This window comes from Gadus morhua, chromosome 1, assembly GCF_902167405.1.
Source record: "Gadus morhua chromosome 1, gadMor3.0, whole genome shotgun sequence".
Taxonomy (NCBI): domain Eukaryota; kingdom Metazoa; phylum Chordata; class Actinopteri; order Gadiformes; family Gadidae; genus Gadus; species Gadus morhua.
Genome location: NC_044048.1, coordinates 23,714,037 through 23,738,425, shown reverse-complemented (window position 1 = coordinate 23,738,425; position 24,389 = coordinate 23,714,037). Strand labels below are relative to the sequence as shown.

The 24,389-nt window shown below is 42.3% G+C and overlaps 2 protein-coding genes across 2 annotated transcripts; both read left to right on the top strand.

Moving 5' to 3' along the window:
* The first annotated feature begins 1,539 nt into the window (after positions 1–1,539).
* LOC115544061 (tumor necrosis factor receptor superfamily member 14) lies at positions 1,540–8,560 on the top strand. Its single transcript, XM_030356863.1, has 7 exons — positions 1,540–1,938; positions 5,370–5,423; positions 5,583–5,820; positions 5,912–6,037; positions 6,126–6,281; positions 7,787–7,874; positions 8,076–8,560. Exons 3-7 carry the CDS (start codon positions 5,664–5,666, stop codon positions 8,320–8,322), a joined length of 774 nt encoding a protein of 257 aa, XP_030212723.1. The 5' UTR covers positions 1,540–1,938; positions 5,370–5,423; positions 5,583–5,663; the 3' UTR covers positions 8,323–8,560.
* Positions 8,561–15,811: 7,251 nt separating this feature from the next.
* Positions 15,812–24,389, top strand: mapk13 (mitogen-activated protein kinase 13). The gene is made up of 12 exons (XM_030358905.1): positions 15,812–16,229; positions 16,658–16,787; positions 17,217–17,278; positions 17,806–17,911; positions 19,159–19,188; positions 20,549–20,596; positions 20,711–20,825; positions 21,248–21,319; positions 21,967–22,046; positions 22,136–22,214; positions 22,669–22,842; positions 23,821–24,389. The coding sequence occupies exons 1-12, from the start codon at positions 16,117–16,119 to the stop codon at positions 23,910–23,912; spliced, it is 1,101 nt and encodes a 366-aa protein (XP_030214765.1). The 5' UTR covers positions 15,812–16,116; the 3' UTR covers positions 23,913–24,389.

The following is a 24,389-nucleotide window of genomic DNA, read 5'->3' as shown; positions in this document are numbered from 1 at the left end:
TTAATGCTAGCCTTGATTTCCAGATTCTCGTGAGCTTTGAATTGGAATAGAGAGCCTAGAGGACTGGCGGCCAAAAACAGGAATCTGATGGCAAACTGAATTGAGAGAGCTAGACAGGTAATTCATTAATTAATTCGGTGACTATTGGTGCTAACCCACTGTTATTTTGAGGTTACTGTAGGTACGTTTTAATGTGCTTGTTTTCGACATAAAGCGCTGCAATAAGTGAATAGGAAAAGCATGGTAACGCTTGTAAGAGGGCAATTTTTTACGGAGAAGCATAATTTCTTTGTCCTATCATTTCAAAACCAAATGTGCCATGCGTCACTACTGCCACCAGCAAGTCAGAATGAGGTTCTAATCACTGGTCAGTCCTTGAAACTTTACAGCCTTAAAGCCTTGAACATGGTCATTCAAGGAGACATATTATGGTGTTTTCCCAACAAGTAAACATAGTATATGAGTTCCAGGAAACATGTTTTTATGCAAATGAGCTGCTGCCGATTGCCTACAAATGACCTGTCAGAGTGAACCACAGCATGGAGGAGAAGAGATTGTTGCAAACCGTTTGCAGACTCCCTGGGCTCTATATCTGTATGATAAAACTCAACAGCTCCGGTACCAAATTGTATAGTGAACGGTAATCGCTTATAAGCTCTGATATGCACTTGCCAATACAGGAAAATAAAGCTATACAAAACTATATACACTTGTTGCAAAATTTTGCTTTTGAGGTGACTGCAATGAAGTGATGGCGTACTTCTAATCTGTTTTTTTCAGCAGTAGAGAATTTTGGTTAGCACTTAGTTGTGGTTCTGTTATTTTACTCTTTTTTTAAAACATTACCAACCCGTTTTAAACCAAATATTGAACATTAAGTTCTCAGTCAGTAATGGATGTTACTAACATAAAGATATCTTTGTTTATGTTCCATGGCTTTGCAAGTGGCCTTCCCTTCGCAAAGGTAAGTGGTCCCTTCGGACCACTTGAGGTGACAGAGATTCAAGGGTCACTGTTTAAAAAGCTGAAATAAATATGTATGTTTGTTTGTGTGTGTATGTGTATGTATTATCAGAACAAGTCACATAGTCATTACTTCCTTATGATCAGTTTTACACAAGGTTGGATCTCTATATTTTGTTAACTTGAAAACCAAAAAAGGGGGTCAGTATAATTTAAATCCACAAGCAACATATGTGTAATCCGGGGCATATAAAGACTGGGACCAGAAAATAATTTCCTTCCCTCCATTGAAACTCATTCATATTTTTCGATCTCTCATAGGTCCCATGGACTCTAGTGGAAGGGGCGTGACTTCGCCACTACTACACATAAATATACAAACACTTAACAAAATATTCATCATGATAAAAGGGAATTTATAAGGATAATTATTATATATTACAAATAATTAATAATGATATACATTATTAAAAATAATACATATTGTAGCGACCACGGGTGTGGACGCTGGTCCCGGAGATGCAAGGGATTCTGGGGGTTCAACTATCGTAGGTGTTTTGACCTCTTTGGGGCTCCCTGGGTTACTTTGTGGTTGGTTGTTGTGGGGGGATTAATACGCTACGAGCCAAGGTAGCCTATTGTGTGTTGTTCCATTGTGTGATGTTTAGTGTGATCGCGACCATTAGTGAGAGTGCTGTGTGTGTTGGTCAGGTCTCACCAATGTCCCGTGGGTTGGCTTAATAACAGTCCGTAGTCGTGCGGTGTATTGGGACGCGGAACTGTATAATTGCTTATCGTGGTCACCACCCATCTCGTGCTGCTCGCGCTTCCGTGCTGCTCGCCCCGTATTCTTTATAATACAGATTTGTGGGCAGTCCCAGTCGAACCGAAACAGCTCTACCGGAAACCAGCTGACACACAACACCCAACGACCCAACCTAGATGCCGCATCGTACACGACTTCAATTATTTGAGGTAAATTATTGTAGCTCAGGGATTGATCTGCTGTTTGGTTGTAAAAATAAATACTTGGATTATTAAACTGATATATGCTGTTTAGTTTTGTCTTAAAGGGACACTGTAAAAATGACTCCCATCTAGTGGTACAATTGTATATTGCATTGAAATTAATAGTGCTCGCTTGTTCAAAAACTACGGTGGGCAGTATGTGCCAAGAAGCTGTGTCATGACATCCAATACTACCTCATCGAGTCATTCGAGTTATGATGAGGTTCGTTATTTAAAAAAAATGTCAAACTGCATTGAATCATTAATTTAAGCTAATGATGTATGAGTAATTATTCCTCGAGCAAGATAGTGAAGTATTTCAGTCAGTCAAGAGATGTCAACATATCCACATGCTCAGCACTTGCTCCACCGGACGCGTTACGGCTGCGGCACGTCTTGGCCGTGGTCACCGCAGCAGATAGGTTCCACTCTAATCAATGAGACCATTTCCACCTGGCGCGGCGGCGGAACGTCTCAGCAGCATCCCAGTCGCATTTCTATTTTTGCCGCAAGCCTTTGCTGAACCGCGTCAATTTCAACAGAGCAGTTCGAGCAGGGCAGGAAGTGAAAAAGTAAAAGCCATAGAGCATCCGGTCAATTTTCAAAATAAAACACAATATTCAGCTCATGTAGCCTATCACAACTTCACATCAACATTATTACGTCATGACCGGTGGCACCAGGTCAGAAGTCAATCAATCAAAGGGTCTCAAATCATCCTTTTTAGATAATGTCAGAAAGGACAATGCCTGGCATTTAATTGCAGTAGTTTTGGGAGTGGAAGGTGAGTACATTAGGTTTAGGATTATCGCGTGATCTCGCCTGAATACGGCTGGCTCGCAAGGCAGCGCTGCGCTGCCGTAAGGCGCCCGGTGGAAATGCAAGCAGGGCAGAGTCGCAGCTGTTCCGTGCCGCATCCGTAACGTTTTGAAGCAATGTTCCCAGCAGCATAAAAAGCACTCTGAGGGCGTTGATGCTGCTGGGATCCCCAAAAAGACCCTCCCAGCTGTGCCAATGTTGGATACCTTGTTCTATTTCTTCTCCAACATGGCAGTGGATTCTCCTTCTTGGAAATAGGCTGTTCACCAAAATACTACAAGACCTTCCTCTGCACAACTTGATTAAGCTGCACATCCTCATCCTCTCCCTCATCCTCTGATGATGATCCCAGAATACTGTTCTGGAGTGATCCACCTGTAGTGTGTGTAGCTGATGTGGTGGTGGCAGCGGCTTCCTTTCCCCTTACATGCATCGGTCTTGATTCCTTTTTGACGGCTAGTCCCATCGATTGAATTGTACTTTGGACCTTAAACACCTCTTCAGCAGGCAAGTACTTCAGTTTTCTAAACCTGGGGTCCAAAGCAGCAGCCAGTAGAACAGGGTTGGGAGCATCAGGTAGAAATTCAGACAGCCCTTGCCACCGCTCTTTGGTCTGTTCTGCAGCAGAAGACTGAAATGCCTTCACTGGTGCAGTTTCGAATTCTGCATTCGATGTGGAATTCTTTTAGGTTTTGGACCAGCTGTGGAAGGGCAGAGAGGGTGACATACTGTTCTCCACTCAGAAACTCTGTAGCTCCTTCAAATGGCCGAAGGACCTGGGTCAACTCCTAACTGAGGTTCCACTGCTCTGGCTTTAGAACCAGGTAGTGGTGTTTGGCTCTTGGATTGATTGCAGGATCGGAGAGAGCTGCAGTCACAGGCCATCGCCTTCCAAGGAGTCTTGTACTGTTCCAGCGGGTACTAACATCTTGTATCAACATGAGTGGTGGCATTCCCATCTACTGCCGTTTTTCTTTGAGTTTAGTGCAGGCCAGTTCACTCTTCTTGAATAGTTCAACAAGGCATCTAGCAGAACCCACACAACTAGAAATAGTTGTATTGTTTTTGGGTGGGCTCTGCACAACTAAATGTAAAGTGTGCCCTGCACATCTCACAGAAGCCCAACCATGCCTCTCTTTGAGAATGCTTGCCGCTGCCACCAGATTGGCCCAATTGTCATGGACAACTGCCTTTACCTTTTCAAATGGAACCTTCAATTTGGCAGTCGTGTCCTCTAGCCAGTCTGCAATGTTGGCAGCTGTGTGTCTCTCTTCTAGGGCCATTGTGGTTAGTGAGAGGGACTTTATCTCCCAATCTTTGCCGATGAAGGGGCATGTCACCTCCAGGTGACATGCCAAATGTTGTCAGAGCAACACACTGTTTGCTTTAGGACAGTTTTCCATTTCTCAATGATGTCTCTGTGCTTCTTCTCCAATCGTTTGTATGACATGCTGTACCTGGGATTGAAAGTTGAGATCATGCTTCTAAATTGCATGACGGAGCCTGGTGAACAAAGCTGTCCATACGCCGTTGTGAAGTGCTGAGGGGGAGGAAAAAGCAATTTATTAATATGCACAACAAGTGTCATGCTGTAATCTATCCCTCACATTAAAGTAAATATCTGTTTTATGTAGAGTTGTATATCTGCAGCAGTTACCATTACCTACAAATAATATATAATGTCTGGGGTAGGCCTACTTGGTGTTGTAACCTAACACAGGGAGTAGGGGTGTGTATTGTGTGTGCACGCGTGCGTGAGGGAGAGTGAGAGACAAGGGTGTGTGCGTGTGTGTGTGTAAAGGGGTTATTTGGTGTAGGCTATACTCGCTTGCAATTGAACATGAATAAGTTTAGTTTACTACTTAAAAAAATCAAAGATAAACATCAATCTAGTCAAATCGCATCCCAACTTTGCTACAAATGCAGTATGTTCAATCAGCTATCATCAATGTTTACGTTGCCTTGTGTCGGCGACGCTTGGTGAACTAGCGTTAACAACAGGATGCTTTCGGCTCAGATGTTCAGTGTCGTGCTGTTGTGGTATGCCAGTTCTACATTGCAGTAGACGCATTGCACCTTGTTGTCGTCTTCTTTTTTTAGTGTAAAATGATCCCAAACTTCGGACATTCTCTGCCGTTTAAGGACTGCTTCTTGACTCCGCCATCGTGCCAACTGAGTCCGAATGTAGCGTGTGTTTCTTCAAAAACGGTCTGTGTTGAACAAGGATCCCTGTGCTGAGCAGGCCGCATAATTTGCGAAATAGGAATTTAACGAAGCTTTGAGGCAGTTTTTGCCGTTTTTTTTTGTAATCGAGTAATCGTTTCAGCCCTACTACAATATGGGTGGGAAAACCCACCTTGCTAACTACATGCTATCATATCAGGGTTGAATCAGAATTGAATATCTATGGCATCAGCCACGATTGTGTGTATGTGCCATTGCATGTTCACACATGGATGAGCATCATTAATTATGTTAAGGGGGCTTTATGAGAGAGGGAGAGACAATGGCATGTCATCAGCATTGGGTTTGGCCAATGAAACCAGTTCTGTGTTCATAAAAATGTTTTGCTTCCCTAGATGCAAGATGAAGAGATAGCAGAACAGTGAGCGTCCAGGCCAAGTGCGGCACAGGTAATTGTGGGTGTGGGTGTGTGTGTGGTTTTCAAATATTACTTATTCTTCTTTATCGCCTTTACACTAACATTGCTTCTACTAATATTTAGTTTTTGTAGTGTATACATTTATTTAAATTTTGTTAGCTTTTAAGTCTTATGTTTTTATCGCTTTCAGACATTTCCAGTCTTCCAGTTGTGTCCACCACACAACGTAGCTGACATCGAACTCAAACACCTTGGTTGCTGCAACTTCCTGATGATTCAAACTGGAATAAACATTGGACATCTTCGTCCAATTTTCTTTGAACATTTAGTTTGGCTAATATTCATTGCCATTACTAATATATCAGCAGGATGTCCCTCGGATGAATATCCAATAATGCATCATGAGTGTTGTCCTAATTGCCAAACTGGTAAGAGTGAAATACCTCCAATGTTGATTAATATTGATATTTATATCTATTGATTTTGGCAAAGCACATCCGTTCCAATTCTGTCCAACAGGCCAATATGTTTCTCAGGACTGTACTCTGAGAAAGTACACAGTGTGTCTGCCGTGTAGCGAAGGTACTTTCAACAATGGATCGAATGGGCTTAAACAATGCTTTCCTTGCACAGACTGTGCTTCAGGTATTGTCACCTTCATTATATTTCAACACCTCCTCAGACAACTTTTGTGTTCCATCGGGCTTCTCTGTAACTGCATTGCGATTGGCAGGTCTCGGCTTTAAGCTGAAGAAGCAGTGTACAACCACATCAGATGCTCTGTGTGAGGTACTGGACGGCTACTTCTGTAAGGACTCAGTGAGGGGTGGATGTATGGCAGTTCAGAGACACAAGGATTGCAGTCCTGGCCAATACATCAGCCAAAGAGGTTGGTGTCCCACTATGTGTGCATGAATATCCAAATTAAATCATTGTTAGAAAAGTCCAGTACAGAGGGCAGCTAATCCACATGGGCGATTCACTTTGAATCCATACAATGATACAAGTATACACACCCAACAAATTTCCAAAATACACGTCAATATAACTTTAATACTGCTATAATAGGGCTGAGTTTTCAGGGAATTATATGCTGTGTTCCATTAATCATATTTCCATGAGTACACTTAAACATAGTATCCGCACTCACTAAGTACGCTAATTTTCAGATGTCAGTGTAGTTCCAAATCGAATACTCAGTGGTGCACTGACCGGAAATTGCAATCACGACTGCCGCCGCGGCTCCTCCCCGGCAATAAACATCCCGCTCTAAGTACGGACAGTATTGATATTGGAACACAGCAATGGCCAAGTTTTCCCTGCTTTAGCAAATCCTGCGTAGACCCAGGGCTTGAAAACGAAATTATTTTTCAATCGTTCCGCTCTGAACGGATCCGGTATATTTAACCTTTTCGTTCTTGCGTTCCGCCACCAACATATCGTTCCTGAACCGGTTCGGAACGCAAAACAACGTTCGTTCTTAAAGTTCCGGCAGTGTTATTGGGCCTAGTCTATTTTTGTGTTCGATACCTTACAGACCTAGTTATTGGTATTTGCCCTTAATTTACACAGTAGTCTAAACGCGCAAAAATCATAAATCACAGGCAGCATCCAAAAATATTCGCGATATCCATCTCACATATCAGGCAGACTGCTGCTGACTGTAGTCTATATTCTATGATAAATATAATTTTGTATCAAAATCATTTCTGGATAAGTGGGCTAGAAACTCCTTACCTGGTCGTAAGTTGTATCCATATTCCATGGAGATCTTTAGATATAGAGGCTCGCTCAATCATTTCTAACCCCGCCATAAGCGAATATGTTGTATTTTCTATGTTGTTGACAAATACCCAAGTCTCTCCAACAACTTCCAATTTAACTCTACATTTCATTGTGCAAACATTTAAAATCCCGACTTTGAAACGACATAAGGCCTGGGCAGGCAAAATACATCAATACATCAATACATCTTCACAGGCCTACATTACAAACATAATTTCCAAATCAATTTCACTTTGCGGGTAAGGCCTATTTATGATCGCAACTGAAATGGCATGCGGCCTCTCGCCAGGGTGGTGGTGGGGATTTGTGACAACTGAGCTTAGCGGGCGGCGAAGTGAACACGGCAACCACAATTTTTTTTTTTTTTTTTCATGAAATAGGCTATGCTTTTGTGAAATTTTATTGGCTATGTAGAGAACGAAAAAACCCTGTTATTAACCGGTTTTGGGGATTTCAGAATAACGTTTCTGTTCCGGTTCCGTTTCCGTTCCTCGTAAAATTTGGGGCCCTGCGTAGACCTGCTACCACCAAACATTCCGAAATATCAAATATGTTTAGTCATGCATCAATATTGGTTAGGTTTCAAGAAAGCAATGTTTATTGATACAGGAACAGCTTCTCAAGACACAGTGTGCCTTAATTGCAACCATGGAACATTCTCAAATGCCAACTCAACATATTGCCGGCCCCACAAAATGTAAGTAGTTCATTTCCCAATGCAGAATATAAATGGACTATGTTTTAACAACACTATAGTCTTTGCTCTATTGTTAATCAAAGATATTTTAGAGTTATATTTTGAAACAGAATAATTAAAGCCTGACAATGAAAATGTTGAGTGGTTGAATAGAAAATAGAAGACTGTTGTGAGAAATGGGTGGTTTTGTCTTTATTTCAGATGTGAACATCTGGGACTGGAGCAGATGAAACCAGGAAGTGATTCCACAGATTCTGAATGTAGTTCATTCAAAGGCGGGGATAAAAGTGTTTGGGAGGTATTAGGAATACTAGTAGCTGGAACACTAATTCAAGTAGTGGCAATCTTCGTCCTGATGCTATGTCTATATATTTATATAAGTTGTTTACCACACGTTGAATGCCTGGATGCCTCTACGTTAAGTATTTTGTGTGAGGTGGTTGAATGATTCCAGTGGTGCTAGTTATCCAGGTCTGCACCACTTTTTTAAGTAAAACTGAATGATGGTGCTACATTTCATTGGAAAGAGCCTGGGGGAGACTAACATTTTGGCCAGCCAATTGGGTGGGACTTGAGATGGGGCGGATTGGTCATGACCAGTGTCTAAGGGCAGCTCAATGCTGCTAGTTTGAATTCAGCAATTCATTCGCTCAGACTTAATTGGTGCTGACGATTTTTCTACATTATCAGGCCATATCTGGGTACCCACTGTGATTTTGTAGTTGCCTTAGGAAGGTTTTAATGTACTTGTTTACAACATTAAGTACTGCCAGACCATGAATATGCCATATGCCCTGAGAATAAGGGAATAGGAAAAGCATTGCAATGATGGCAAATTTTTATGTAGAAGCACAATGTATTTTTCCTATCATCTCAAAAACAAATGTACTAATCACTGGTCAGACTTTGAAACTTTACAGCCTTAAAGCCTTAAACATGTTCACTGATACAAGCAGTGCAGTAGGTTCAATTTAAGTGCATATGCTGTCAATCCCAGGTACAGTATGTGATTGCAACAGTTCTAAATGGTGCAGAAAGTAGGGGATTTTTTGGCGAGTTTGGTTTCAAAATCGTGCTTTCTTCTGCTCCATTATGCTCTCTTTACAACTCTCTAATCTTAACAGCCGCGTTACTGAATGTTTTAGTGAAAGGCAATCCCTAATAAACTCTGATATGCACTTGCCAATACAGCAGGGATGGGCAACTGGCGGCCTCACTTAGTGCGGCCTGCATCCTCACTCAGTCTGGCCCGCACATAATAAAAAAAAAAAGAATAATAATAATTGATCGAGTTACAGAAAACTCGGTCAAGAAAGATGAGAAGAATTCATAGAATTCGAAGGCAAACCCATGCGTCTAGTTTGCTTAGAAGCGATATCAGTTATTAAAGATATTCACTTAAGTCGCCACTACAACTACTACAACTGCTTGTTGGGTTTGAGTTCATTGAGTTGTTGCACTTAATGTTGGGCCACTGTTTTTCAGTTTTTTTACTTCATTGAATGATGATGTATGTGAGCCCTTTGCACTGATAAAAATACTGACCATTCATGTGGCTGTTTGAGCATGGAAAACATGAAATGAATGTATGTTGGTTAAATTAACATACCGTACATAGGTTATGATTCTGGATGATTTTTTAGGTAGTGGCCATCCCCAAAATGCACCAGAATACAGGAAATCATATCTACCAAATTCAAAATTGTGTAGCTTCTCTCAGCTCACGTTTAGTTGAAGTGTGCAGTCGTGTGGCCCTCCGATGGTTATGATGAAAAATGTGGCCCTCTTTATCATGTAAGTTGCCCATCCCTGCAATACAGGAAAGTAAAGCTTTACAGAAGTGTATATTACTTCTATAAGTCAAGATACAAATATTATACTTTGATGTTCTTGCACAAATGGGGCTTTTGGGGCGACTGCAATAAAGGGAGGGCTTACTTATACTTTTTTTTTTTCAGCAGTAGATTTTTTGTCAGCTTTTAATTTCTGGTTCTGTTTGTTCTGTTTGTACTCTTGTATAAACATTAATATCCTGTGTTGAACCTGTTGAATACCTGTGTTGAAAATTGAACATTTAGTTCTGTCAGTAATGGATGCTACTAAAAACATGCCCTTAATGGAAATGATGGTCTTAACTAAACTTAAAGAGCAGAAATATATAGATGTATGTATTAGTGTGTATTATCAGAACAAGTCACATAGTAATTACTTCCCTCCGATCAGTTTTTGCACAGGGTTGCAAAAACTGAAAACAAAGAAGCATGTCAAACCTAATTTGCACTTTTGTATCTCAGGCCTATTTCTTTATATGTATTTTATTCATGCAATATTGGTTATTCATAGTTGTATCAGTGTTTCATTGATATAAAAAATAAAAAAGTTTATGTTGCGCTTGTGTGTGTCTCATTTTCCTCGGTTGACGGTAGCGCAGTGACGGAGAGCCAATTCAGCAAATTAAGTTTCAAGTTATGCGTTTTTTATTTTGAGTCTCGCAGAGCTAAACAACATGGACATGTATTTATTAACTTAATTTCGGAAGTCTAACTACTAAACCTAACATAAAATAACTCGGAGGCCAGAATTATTGTGGCGAGCAGCACATTAAGGATGAGACGGGAGCCCAGGTTCAACCAATTATGCAGTTCCGCGCCCCATACACCGCACGACTACGGCTGCCTTTATTCAACACCAACCCCGTATACGGAACAACAGCACACCCAACAAACAAGTCATTTTCTGTGACGGTGGCGGCAACGATACACACACGTTAACATTAAACAACACACAACTACACACAACCAATTAACGCCCCAACCCCGTTAACCCCACTTAGCCTAACAACTACAAGGACGACAAAGGCCCCTTTTTCGCAAACAGACAACACTGATTCCCAGAATCCCCTGAGCGACCCCGTAGGAGTCGCCACACAGCCCCCACCTTAGGGGTCAGACGTCCCGACGACCCCAACACCCATCACATTGTCCGAAATGTTCCGGTGGCCGGCTGTCTAATTGGGGCTCAGTCCGGGACGCCCGTCCCCCGCAGCGGGCGGAATAGGCCCTCCTCTGCCGAAACCCACGGGTCAGCCGTAGCCTTCGGGGTGTGGACGGGGACCACCGCCATTGAGGCCCCCACCAGTTTCTGCCGTAGGGGGGGGGGGGGGGGGGGGCGCTGGAGCGCTGTTCGGGGACCCCATCCTCCGTTGCCCTCTGCCGTCTGGCCCGTCGACGGCCATGTCCATCCCACCCGCGTTCCTTGACCCGCCGACACTGCTCCGGCTCGAGGTCTGGTGGCCTGGGGTTTCCGGACCCGGTCCTTGTCCTGCTCGGACTGGAACGCCGCTGGCGTTGTGCCACGAGAGAGGGCTGCCCCAGCCGCGTCCCGCCGGGCACCACAGCGACGGCAGCAGTGCTTGGCCGGACCAGACAGGTCCTGGCGATCATCGTCCTTTGACGCCTGCAGGCGGGGTTGGTCGGATAGCTCCCGCTCCGCCTGTTCCGCCACGTCTAAAGCCACATCGAGGGTCGGGGGCTTGGTGAGGCGGACGTGCTGCCCCAGCCGCGGTGGGGTAAGTCCCTGAAGGAAGGCATGCAGGGCTAGTTCATCCCTAGCCGCAACAGGGAAGTTGGGGTAGCCACGCCGGGCGTACAACTGAATGTCTGCTGCGAAGGCCGCCAAGCGTTCCCCCTCCTGGCGGCGGCGGCGGCTGGTTAGCAGCTCCCGGCTGTGGTTGACGACCCCCCCCCCCCCCCCCCCCCCCCCCTGCCTGAAACGCCTCTCCAACGCCCGTGTCAGGGCCTGGAGGTCCCATAGGTCCTCTGGGGACAGGTCCAGGAGCGCCTGCACCGCCGTCCCCTCCCCGGCACCCCAGTCATTGTGCCACTCCGCGAGCCGGAACTGGGCCCGGTCCGGCTCCCCAACCCCGCTAACCCCACTCAACCTAACAACTACAAGGAAGACAAAGGCCCCTTTTGTCAAACAGACAACACTGATTCACAGAATCCCCTGCGTGACCCCGTGGGATTCGCCACATTATGTACCTTATTTTGGAATACTTATACCATAATCCTAACCTGGTAGGTATTTTAGACCTGGGGCCTCTACGAATTCTCTTTTTTTGCGTAGGAAATTTCTTCTTCTTACGATATGACCCGGAAGTGCTTGGAGAAAAGGTGGTTTGAATTCTAAAAATGCTTAGGAAAGGAGCCTAGATGCTTCCTTTATAACCTCCTTCAGCGTAGGTTACTCCTGAGCAACCTTTACGAAAGGAAAGGAGATAGTGGTATCCCATAATCCATTACGGCGGCAATATTTAAAACAACGAAAGCAACATGCCATTTACCCCATATGTTTTATTCGATACATTTCGACAGTGTTACCCCTTATGGGTTTTTCATGACGACAGATAAAAAACGACAGTGTTACCCTTTACGTTTCATTTGATAAAAACGACAGTGTTACCCTTTATGTTTTTTTCCCATGATGACTGATGAAAAACAACAGTGTTACTCCTTATATTTTATATGACAAGGACAATATATTTTTTTTTTAAATATGTTTTTTTTCATGACGACCAATAAAATACGACAGTGTTACCCCTTATATTTTATTTGACAAAGACAACAGTATTACCCCTTATGTTTTTTTTCATGACGACCAATAAAAAAAAAACCAGTGTTACCCGTTATGTTTTTTTTAGAGCTGTCAGTTAAACGCGTTATTAACGGCGTTACCGCAAACCAAATTTAACGGCGTTAAAAAATGTATCGCGCGATTAACGTAATTATTTTATTAAAAAAAAAAAAAAAAAAAAATTTTTTTTTTTGGCTCAAAACAAAGAAGCAGTAGCCTGACTGCTATGTTCAAATGACATTTGTTCAAAGCAGTCGTTTATTTGCACTATAGGCTCTTTTTTTGTATCGTCCTGTTTTGATCAGTATATGCCAATGTTGTTATCAATAGAAAATCATTTGCACAAGGCAAGCCGATGCACTTCATCATGTTGATAAGAGAATTAAAATGAGAAGAATTATGGGACAAAAAAATCAAGGGATATTTAGCATAGAACATTTTTTTGCGATTAATCGCGATTAATAATAGTTAACTATGACATTAATGCGATTAATCACGATTAAATATTTTAATCGCTTGACAGCTCTAGTTTTTTTTCATGAAGACCAATAAAAATCCACAGTGTTACCCCTTATGTTTTTTACTTGACGACCAAAGAAAAACAACAGTGTTGCCCCTTATGTTTTTTTTCATGACGACCAATAAAAAAACAACAGTGTTACCACTTATGTTTTTTTTCATGACGACCGATAAAAAACGACAGAGTTACCCCTCATGTTTTTTCCATGTTGACCAATAAAAGTCGACAGTGGTACCCCTGTCAACGTTTTTGCAGGGATCCGAACCTGAGCTGTTAGGTGTGTTAACTTCAGAACTTATCAATGCACCATGAAGACACCGAATAAAGTCAGCACAATGGTTATACTTGACTTTATAATTCGCATGAAATAGAGATAAGAGTCTTCCAAATGAGGACATCAACCGGACTTGAACCCCGGTCACCACGAGGTTAGCACACCGCTCTCTCCACTTCCCACTGAGATTTGAAATTTAAATATGTCTGAGGTTATATGACAGTGTGCAATAGACATGATAGCATTTCGTTTTAAATTAATGATATTGGGTTTTCCATTGAAATTGAGCCACGGTCTGGGTTAGGCAGAGTGCACTCCACTGCACCACTGAGGTGATGACAATACACAATAATCAATCATCAATAAAGACGATATACATGACATTCAAATGTATGTGTGTATTTCTAGTATTTCCCTTATGTTTTTTTTCATGACGACCAATAAAAAACGACAGTGTTACCCCTTATGTTTTATTTGACAAAGACAACAGTGTTACCCCTTATGTTTTTTTTCATGACGACCAAAGAAAAACAACAGTGTTACCCCTTATATTTTATTTGACAAAGACAACAGTGTTACCCCTTATGTTTTTTTTCATGACGACCAATAAAAAAAAAAACAGTGTTACCCGTTATGTTTTTTTTCATGACGACCAATAAAAAACAACAGTGTTACCCCTTATGTTTTTTACTTGACGACCAAAGAAAAACAACAGTGTTGCCCCTTATGTTTTTTTTCATGACGACCAATAAAAAAACTACAGTGTTACCCCTTATGTTTTTTTCATGACGAGCGACCAATAAAAAACGACAGTGTTACCCCTTATGTTTTTTTTCATGACGACCAATAAAAACAACAGTGTTACCCAGGGACGCGGGAAGTGGGGGTGCCTAGGGTTCTGCAGCACCCCGAAGTGAGAAAGTTTTCTGAACAAATCAATACTTTGTTTGTTTTTTGTATAATTTTATCATACAACATGATTTTTCATTAAATTATTGACATCCACTCTTATTATGTGGCTAGTTGGCAGAACTCTTTTTACACACCAGTAGAGTGTTTATCAGAGCGGAACCCTGAATGTGACGTCACCCTTCATCTCGTCTCTGTAAACAATGGATGTTGCGCAGCATTTATCATGACGTCATTATATAGACTCTCTCTCAGCACCCCCCCTCGGACTGCCTTCCCGCGTCCCTGCATGCCACCAACGAAGGGTAGGCCTACCGACTCTACGCGAAGACGCATGAGATACGCGGGAAAGCAGAAGAAGAGGAGAGAAGAAAATACAATTGATAATAATGGATACCAATTCCAGAATCATATTATTTGAATCGAAATTAATTAATTTATTGGTGGTTATTAAGTATACACCGTAAGAAAATAAAATGCCGACTTCACAAAGAAAGACTACCCTGGGCAGTTAATTTCAACATCAACATCTCTTTTTTTTCACATTTGAATGGGGATTCAAGTGGCCTAAAATATTCCCCTTAGCCAAGTCCGACCTAAGTGATTCTCACTGTTGGCAACAACCTTATTGAAATCAATACGACAATAACGCATGGATCGAAAGAGCATTTGTTGTAGTTCAACTTGGGAAAACTGTAGTTCCACGCTAGAGACGCTAGAGGTCAGCAATACTCCCCGTCACGCAATGACGTCGGTTAGGGAAAGTGGAGTCGAATTCATTTTTAACAGTGCTGTCTTTTCCTATGTTCGAAAGGAAGCACCTTTTCATTTCTCCTTGACCCGATGACGTTTTCCACAAAGGTTAAGGAAAGGAGGCATAAAGGTTAGGAAATTTGGCTATTCGTAGAGGCCCCTACTGTATTAAGAAAGCTATATTCCTCGAACAATTAACCATACTCTAGCAATTAGCGCCACCTGTTAGTTTATTATGTTTTTGCCGAATTCTGAGTTTGTTCCGGCAATTCATTCGTTGTATTAGTTTATTAAATAATATTAATAAATCAAAGACAAAAAAACCATATTGCGGAAGGAGGCTGTACGTCTTGGGTCAGGCCTGGGCTATGAACATAGCGTACATATGTAAATGTAACTCCATGTGGTGAGTTAGTTATTGCTGTTATTAACTGACTTTCACAACTAAATATTACAATTTGAAAACAAGTATTGCTTTGCTGCATTGCTGAAAGAAGCCCAACGTAGAAACCAATCGGTAGCTTAACTCCGTTTGACGAAACAATTGTTGATCACATTTTTTAATTAAAATTGAGATGTTATTGCTGATGACGTATACGTCTGTCGCGAGCACCCCCTGCAGACGTTTCACGATGCTCATTGATAACATCCTCGTTAATGTTGATTGCGTTTGTTTGGTGAAGATTAACAAGTTAACACACACACACACACACACACACACACACACACACACACACACACACACACACACACACACAAACAAACAACTTCTAGTGTGCGTGGGTGGGAACGAAGTGAATCACGTTGACATGCTTCGGCAAGTGGTTTCGGATCACGAGTAAAATCACATCCCATCAACAAGAGAGGAGAATAAGTGGGCGGCATCCGCCAGCCCAGTACAATGTCGGCCTGCCACCAGGGAATACATCTGTACATCTGTATCTTCGTTAGACCTCTCTGTTAGAGACTCATGCACTTTCCCTGTGTCACCAGATCGTGGGATTACCTCAGACCAGCGGACCGTATTTTATTATCGTCCTTTGTGTTTGACCTTTCAAACCAACTAGTGATCGTCGAGACGCGGGGGTGGAGGTGTTGTAGCGAAGGAGTGCAGTTCGTCGTGATCGCCTCCTGAGCTCTCGAATGGTTTCAACATGGAAGCTCGGCCGCTTTTCTCCCGTGAGGAAATCAACAATACGGTGTGGGAAGTCCCGGTGAAGTTTATTAGACTGAAGCAAATCGGGTCTGGAGCGTACGGTTCAGTGTGGTGAGTCTCTACGGTGGTTTGCTTTTACGGTGCGATTAATTTATAACGCTGAGTTCGGTGTGAGACGTACACACGCGTCCAGGCATGGATTGAGCTTGTATCGCCATATCATGTCATATAGAATGGGCAGTGGTTATGAATGCAATCCGAGAATGACGAACTTCGACGTGTCTTGCCCTAACCGTCCGTGTGTCTTGGTGATGTAAACAATGTGCTGTCAGGTAAACTACGGCGAAGATCGAGGAGACGTCAACGGAGCTTATTAATAACTTGCTAAATTGCTGCACAGGTTACGCATGTGATACAACATGGGCCGTCATTTTACATTGCCCCACCCCCATAGATTTCCCCCCTCCACACTGTTATCGATTTACAACTTGTTCATTGTATAACGTTGGACCACGACTTGTTATTGTAACACATTTCAGTTCGGTGACCAACGAGAAGACGAAAGAGAAGGTTGCCATCAAGAAGCTGCACAGGCCCTTTCAGTCGGAGATATTCGCCAAGAGGGCCTATCGAGAGCTTCGACTGCTGAAGCACATGAAGCACGAAAATGTATATACACACACACACACACACACACACACACACACACACACACACACACACACACACACACACACACACACACACACACACACACTCTATTATGTATTCATAGAAAGGGGGCAGGACAACGAAAGGTTCACCTGCTCCTCTTAATGTCATGTATCGCAGGAAAAATATCACAATAGTAGTGAAATAATATGAGTTACATATGCATAACATTCATTTCCTATTGCACCCTTTTATGATAATAATTGGAAATGATTCAATTCTATTTTTCTTTAAGTTCTTTACTATTTAGTCAACTGGCAGTGACTTCAATGATACAATTCAGGAACAGGTAGGGGCTGGGGGACATTGAGGATTGGACCCAGCACCTTCCGGCTGGGAGGGGAGATCCACTGATTACTAACTGTGTGTGTTTCTTTGTTTGACCAGGTCATTGGGCTTCTTGACGTGTTCACACCTGCAGCTACGGGGTTCGAGGACTTTCAGGACTTGTAAGTACTCTGCCTACTTCTACGTTATTATTTTGTTATGTATGTGCATGCTTGGTTCCCTTTTCTCCACCCATGATTGGCCGTTTCACATCATGTTTTCAAACCTGCTTCCGTTTTTTTTGGTTCTATGATGTTTATAACTTGGCCACGTAGGTTTTTGTTTTCTTTTTTTTATTTATTATTATTGTATTACAAATTAATCGCATGACAGCTGAGCTATTTTAAGGTATTTTAATTGAAATTGTCTTGGGCTTTTGGAACTGCCATTATAAGTCTAAATCCACAGGGGGCATCGGTATTGATTGGTTAACTGGTGAGACATGGGAACAGCGGACCCAACTTTAACGACAAAAAAAAACGTTTGGGAATGATTGGCCTCGGGAATCGGTTTGTTATGAACGTCAGAGCATCTGTCAGGTGGACCGCCAGAGCAGAATGCGAGCAAACCTCTGTGGCGTGGTGGGGTTCATTACATACCTTACCTTTCCGAATATATCCTTTGCTTGTGTCTCTTCCATCTACTGCAGCTACCTGGTCATGCCATACATGTTCACTGACCTGTCAAAGGTGCGCGGCAATCTGTCCGAAGACAAAGTGCAGTTTCTTGTGTATCAGATGCTGTGTGGACTCAGGGTAAGGCAACAACACCTCTGGTACATACAGCTCTCGGGTGTTTTTTTGCAATATAGGCAACTATTTTCGCTAAGGGCAATGAATTGCAATGAGATCGTGTTTGACCAAACTACCTAAACACGGTGAGAGTGAGAAAGTAGAGTTAGGTGTTTCCGCAAAACATTTGTGTATCTAAAGAAGTAGGGCCTTCAGTGTCGTGTGTTGGTGTTAGCTTGGCCTTCTTTTTTTTACTGTGGGAAAATATGTGTTCTTATTAGGGATGGAGCTAGCAATAATTATTTTTGATTTAGTCAATTATTCTTAATAAAATCAGGATTCATCGATATTTGACTAGGCGTTATCCTTGGCTCCTGGTTAGAGTATATGGTATTTGTGTATACTAGTAAAGTTATCTTGGAGGTAAGAAGTAGTTGTTGAGCTAAAGTGCTATATTAATGAGTTTTCAGGGTATTCCTTATTTTGTGAAACAAAACTTCTTGTGAACAAGTTACTCCTTGTGATATTTGTATGGGATATGAATGGGGTCAATGAAACTCAGAATGTGTATTACTGCTACAAACTATGATCATAAAAAGAAAAACATACCTAGGGAAAAATTAATCATTGACAATTATTTAGGTGGCTTGATTTACATGTTGGAGGTCTAAGAAAAGGGGAAGATGTCGCGTGATAAACATCAACTGTTAGTCTTAAATCTAAATCATTTTACATTTTGAATTATTCACACTGTATTTTGAACATATTTAAGAGCAAACTGTAGCATTTAGAATCTCAATTGTCCCTGCCGAATCTGTATCGGCAGGGACAATTGCTTGTTATAGGACCGAAATAGCAATAATTCAGGCTGAACTCGATCTGGCATTGACCCACAGTAAATCACAAAACAATATTCCTTTGGTTCATTTGTTGTAGTTTGACAAAGCATCTGGACATGTCTGGAGTTACCTGTGAAATGAAATAATACGTCATGTTGGATAGTCCTTTGAAACTGTAATGCGAGACTTTCGCTGTGGTTGAACGAGGCTGTAGTTGATGTCATGAGGGCCAACCATGAAGTTCACGGCCTATTCAAATAAAATTGCGACGTTATCAAATTTCCTCAATTCCTTTTCAAACAATGATGTGGGGTTAGAGTTATAGGTGGTTACAGTAAATCGTGATACTTTAGACATTATTTTGCATCCCTTTTTGTGTGTGTGTGTCTGTGTGTGTGTTTTAACTGTCATTCCTTTCCTTTTATATTACAGTACATTCACAAGGCAGGCATCATCCACAGAGTAAGTCCTATTTCCTCATTGTATTGAGTCATGGCCAACCCTGCCCCAACAGGTAGGATGAGTATTCTTTAATCTGATTCCTAGCAGCATGTTGTGGGACGTTAAGGACATGAATATGCCTCACCCCACATCTGCGCATAATATTTCAGTTTACATTCCCCCTTGTTCAAAGAAGAACCGAATTAGGGAATCACACTGCAGATACGGCACAACCTCTGGTGGAACGAAGCAGTTGCACCTTATTCCTGATTAGTGTTACTTGCAATCTTTTCTATGCTGATAGACAACCGCTGTGTCCCAATTTTTTCAGTTGGGCCTATATTGTGCACCATTTGAGGTGTCACCATTTTGTAGTGCTATTCAAACTCTTTGAGTTTACAATTCTGGTTCCCTATATATTGCACTACTTGACCCCAACAATGCAAAAAAAGGTTAACAGATTTTTCTACAATATATTCAACGATGCATCTTCATTTTAATTGGACTCATCCTGTAGAATCTAATGACATCCAACAGTGTTGAGTTGTTTATTCGAACAATGCACGATCGGTGATGTTTTTTTCTGGTGCATAGTCATACCGCTTTTCCACTGCACATGTAGCTCGACTCGACTCGACTCGACACGACTCGACACGGTAGCAGCACGGGTCGTTTTCCACCGCAAATAGTACCTCCTGTACGTGGGCGGGGTCGGCTGCGCGAAAGGGCCGTGACGTATTTGTGTACGCGACGCAAACAACACGCACGCAACCCACACATGGACAGAACCCACATAACAACAATGGAGGACATCGATGCGATGGTATTCGTGTTCGTATTATTAGCTGGCATGTTGAAGAAGTTGAAGAAGTGGAATATTTTGGCTGCGGCGCTGCTATGGCTGTTACCAGCATGGTTGCCATGTCGCTTTCGTGACTTCGTCACACTCTCTGGCCAATCAGTGGCCGGCCGTCTGCCGACGTCACCTTTTAGCATCGGCTCAGCTCGCTTGGAACCTAGAGCGAGGCGGTACTAAAAAAAGCAGCCACTTCAGGTACCAGATACCATGTTTTCGCGGTGGAAACGCCAAAAATGCGAGTCGAGTCGAGTCGAGTCGAGTCGAGCTGGTACCATGCAGTGGAAAAGCGGCATTAGTGTCCAAAAATTCCCCTATTGTCCGAACCAGTCAACAACCTCCGACATGTTGCCCACCTTTTTGTTCTCTTTCTGAGGTCACAATTTTCTTTATAGCTGTGGTCCTGTTGGTTTTGTTTTCCATGCTTTGGTTGTCAGTATATGCCATGGGTTGGAATATTTACCTTATTTTGATTCTAACTTAATTTCCGTTAACAACAATGTTATTTTCCCGCTTCGTTCATAGGACCTTAAACCGGGAAACCTGGCCGTGAACCAAGACTGCGAGTTAAAGGTTAGCGTCTAGAAGGAATATCTTTCAAACGAAAACCATGTAGACAAGATCTTCCATCTATTTTCTGACCCAAAGTCCACCACGACCGTTGTAACTCGGTGCTGTTGACTCCAGATCCTCGACTTTGGGCTGGCTCGCAGTACCGATGCTGAGATGACGGGCTATGTGGTGACCCGGTGGTATCGGGCGCCGGAAGTCATTCTCAACTGGATGCACTACACCCAGACTGGCAAGAACACCATACATGTTGCATGTTAATATCCGTATCGCTGGATTCCTCAAGGGTCCCTTCCATCACAATGTCTGTCACCCGTACTTTCAGCTTGGTGTAATGTGAAAGTTTTCCTACATTGTTATTTTGTTAATTGTGTTTTTTATCTCGAGAATTTAGTTCAATAGACCTGTTTGGCTCATTAAAACCAAGGGAAGGACATTCATTATGGATTAAATGCTAACGGGTTATTGTTATATTATGAATATCTTGGAGAATGTAATTAGGGAATACTTGCATCAATCGTCTGGCTTGGTAGGAATGTAGCAGGCCTTTGAGCCCTTGCCAAATATATTCCACGGCGTGGGTGGATTCGTGTCTCTACGGTTCCTTTCCTTTCTTCATGTAAACTGGTTTCCTTGCCTCCCGCCGCTCTGTAGTGGATATCTGGTCCGTGGGCTGCATCATGGCAGAAATGATCAACGGAAAAACACTCTTCAAAGGGAAAGACTGTATCCTTTTTTTTGTGGATGTTTGTGAATAGAACATTCAAATTTAAGCACGTTTGTTGTTCTTGTTACCGTAATTAAGTGTGCCTAATAATGTTTTTTTTTTTTTTTTAACGTTACACTAACCGATTATAACAAATTCATCATGGCCGATAATCAATATGATTACCGTTAAAAGAATGAATGGCAGTTTGTGAGTAGCCAACTGACGGCCAACTGCCAAAAACTGTTTGTACTCTACCAATGGTCGCGCTAAATGTCGTTAACACATCGTCTTGTCAATGACAAATTGTCAGGTGACTCATTGTGGGACTTTGTCCTTGCTATTGGAACCCGAGCTGAACATGTATTTCAAATAGAATTCGTGCTCTTGTCCTCTGCGATTGTAAAATAATAACGGGCTACAAATTATCAACTGTATTTATCGGATCTAATTGTATTATCTGAATAATACATAATTCAAATGACACTTTCATTAGCGTCATCATGCCCCACATTTTTATCAAAATTGATATATAACGTGCATCCTTATCCATTATGCTATTTATAATCAAAACAGGATATTTGGGGAATGCAAATCTTTACAAATCCAATCATTTCTGTTTAGGCGATATGAAAGGCTGTTCACCTTTGACCCTATGGAATCCCAGATATGGACCAGCTCACCCAGATCATGAAAGTGACTGGTGTCCCTGGGAAAGAATTCATCCAGAAGCTGGACAGCCCTGAGGTAAGAGAGGTTCAAGAGAGGGAGGCTTCTGTGGAGTCAATATCGGCGTCGTCTACAGTTATTGAGTGCTTGTTATATTGCTTTAAAAGGCCAAAAGCTACATGAAGAACCTCCCGCATTATCCGAGGAAGGACTTCTCCACCTTGTTTCCCAAGGCCAGTGCACAAGGTGAGTCCGACCTCTAACCTGACCTCTAACCCTCTCCTGCATTTGCTCCTGCTCTTCCAATGTCTTACTTTTCACTCTATAAAAAAATGTCACTTGTTGTTTACAGATGTGATGTGTTAGATACATGTAATTAATGAGCAGTTACGGTGAAGGCATCTTCCTGAGAGAAGCCTACAGGCAGACTATTGACAATGAAATTCATGGGTGTTTACTAGCCAAATTCTAAACAATAGGCTTTTTTTAACCCTTTTTAAACATTGGTCCCCAGAAGATAGCCCATGTACAGTCCTGTTAATGAATCGGAAATGTTTTATCGCATTTCCATCTAAGCCACCCCCACTTCCTTCAAGGGGGGCCGTACTCCAGAGCGAACAGTGTCTGAACGTATCGTCTGTTAATTCATCCGTACGAGATTCATTATTCTACCCATTCAACGTTGGCCCCTCTGCTGCAGCCATTGACCTGCTGGAGAAGATGCTGGTTCTGGACGGGGACGAGAGGCCCACCGCCGAGCTGGCCCTGGAGCATCCTTACTTTGACACGCTGAGGGACCCGGAGGACTGCCCCGACCCCAAGCCCTACGACGACAGCCGGGACAACGCAACACTATCCCTTGAGGAATGGAAACGTAAGTGAGAGAAGTGAAAGCCAAATTAGAAATATTTAAAATACAAATCAAAACTATACATGTTATTCTAGTACTTTACATTTAGAAGACGCTTTTATCAAAAGCAACTTGAGCCATTCATACACACTCCCCGACAGTGGAGTCAGTGCAAGGCGACAGCCAACTGGTCAGCAGCAGTTAGGGTTTATGCTGCGTTTTAATATCCATCCGTCTCGGAGGTCCGAGGACGTTGCCTAGCGACACACACAAACACGCCCCTTTTCCTCGGACGGCGAACTCGCCATCTCGGTTGAACTCGGTGGTGACCGAGCAAAATTCCGAGACAGAATTCAAGATGGCTGCGCCCATTGTGACTTGTAGTATGAACTGTTTTCATTGTGCTTGGACCACTTTGGTGGTTTAAATGGCAATTTCAATCACTCGTATTACTGCAATACCTTACTGCGTCCGTATCTCTGCCTATGGCCTATAGCCTACTTATTTTGGAGCGCCTGGTCCTCTGCCAATGCTACCGCGACAACAGCTTTCCGGGTGGCGTCCATGTTTTCCTCCAACGACCGAGCGAAATAATAAAACGCTTGAAGTGTGGGCGTGGCGTCAGATCCGAGATCCGAGTCGGTTCGCAGAGAATACCTGAACGCAGCATAAGTGTCTTGCTCAAGGACACCTTGAAACTCACCTAGGGGGAGCAAGGGATCGAACTAGCGACCTATAAATCAATACGCTCGATCTCCTGACTTAAGCTGACCCTTGTGTTTATAAAAAAAAACATTTTAATCCAATTTGAGGTGTATTTCAAAATACATTTATAATCATTAGGGGTTAAAGTATAAGTTAAAGAGCTGCGTCACGTAGTAGTATGCAGAACATATGTAAAATGTTTTTTGTATTGTTTAAATCTGATGATTGTCAGTCGTCAGTTTCCTGGCCACAGTAACGCATATGTGTAACGTTCTTTGGCCTTCTTTCTGCCTACAGAGTTATGTTTCAAAGAGGTAAGAAGCTTTGTGCCATTCCCGAGGAGAGACTCGAAGAGAAGAAACACACTGACGATGACTAAAAGTGCCTGAATGCTGTGGTACTATTGATAACCCATATCAATTCATTCTATACACTATAATTTGACCACAAGCGTCATACACAAACAAACAAACACTGTTTTCATTTGAATGACCACATGTTGATGATAGCCTACTTCAATTCAAGTATTTAGAAAGGTAAACGGGTATGTGTATTTCATTCAAACTGGAAGACCGGTTCTTCAATAGAAATTCGTTTTTATTAAAAATATTTTAAGACCTGCAGGAAAATAGAATGTGTGCATACAACTGGCTGCGAGTACTGTATAGTATTTTAATAATAATAATAATAATAATACATTTAATTTAGAGGCGCCTTTCAAGACACCCAAGGTCACCTACTTTTAATCAAGGTTTACATACAAATGATGTGACACTGTGTTTCATGCTTCTGTCATTTGGAATTCATTACATCAACGTCATGAATGTATCTTTTTTTAAATAAAAAATATGGCTGTTTTTCATTTA

What these genes read in the sequence shown, in the direction of transcription:
- LOC115544061 (XM_030356863.1), top strand. Translation starts at nt 5,664, where the DNA reads ATGATTCAAACTGGAATAAACATTGGACATCTTCGTCCAATTTTCTTT. An exon ending in TTGTCCTAATTGCCAAACTG is followed by an intron (nt 5,821 to 5,911) that starts GTAAGAGTGAAA and finishes TCTGTCCAACAG; the next exon opens with GCCAATATGTTTCTCAGGAC. An exon ending in CCAATACATCAGCCAAAGAG is followed by an intron (nt 6,282 to 7,786) that starts GTTGGTGTCCCA and finishes TTATTGATACAG; the next exon opens with GAACAGCTTCTCAAGACACA.
- mapk13 (XM_030358905.1), top strand. Translation starts at nt 16,117, where the DNA reads ATGGAAGCTCGGCCGCTTTTCTCCCGTGAGGAAATCAACAATACGGTG. An exon ending in GATGCACTACACCCAGACTG is followed by an intron (nt 20,826 to 21,247) that starts GCAAGAACACCA and finishes GCCGCTCTGTAG; the next exon opens with TGGATATCTGGTCCGTGGGC. An exon ending in TCCCAAGGCCAGTGCACAAG is followed by an intron (nt 22,215 to 22,668) that starts GTGAGTCCGACC and finishes CCTCTGCTGCAG; the next exon opens with CCATTGACCTGCTGGAGAAG.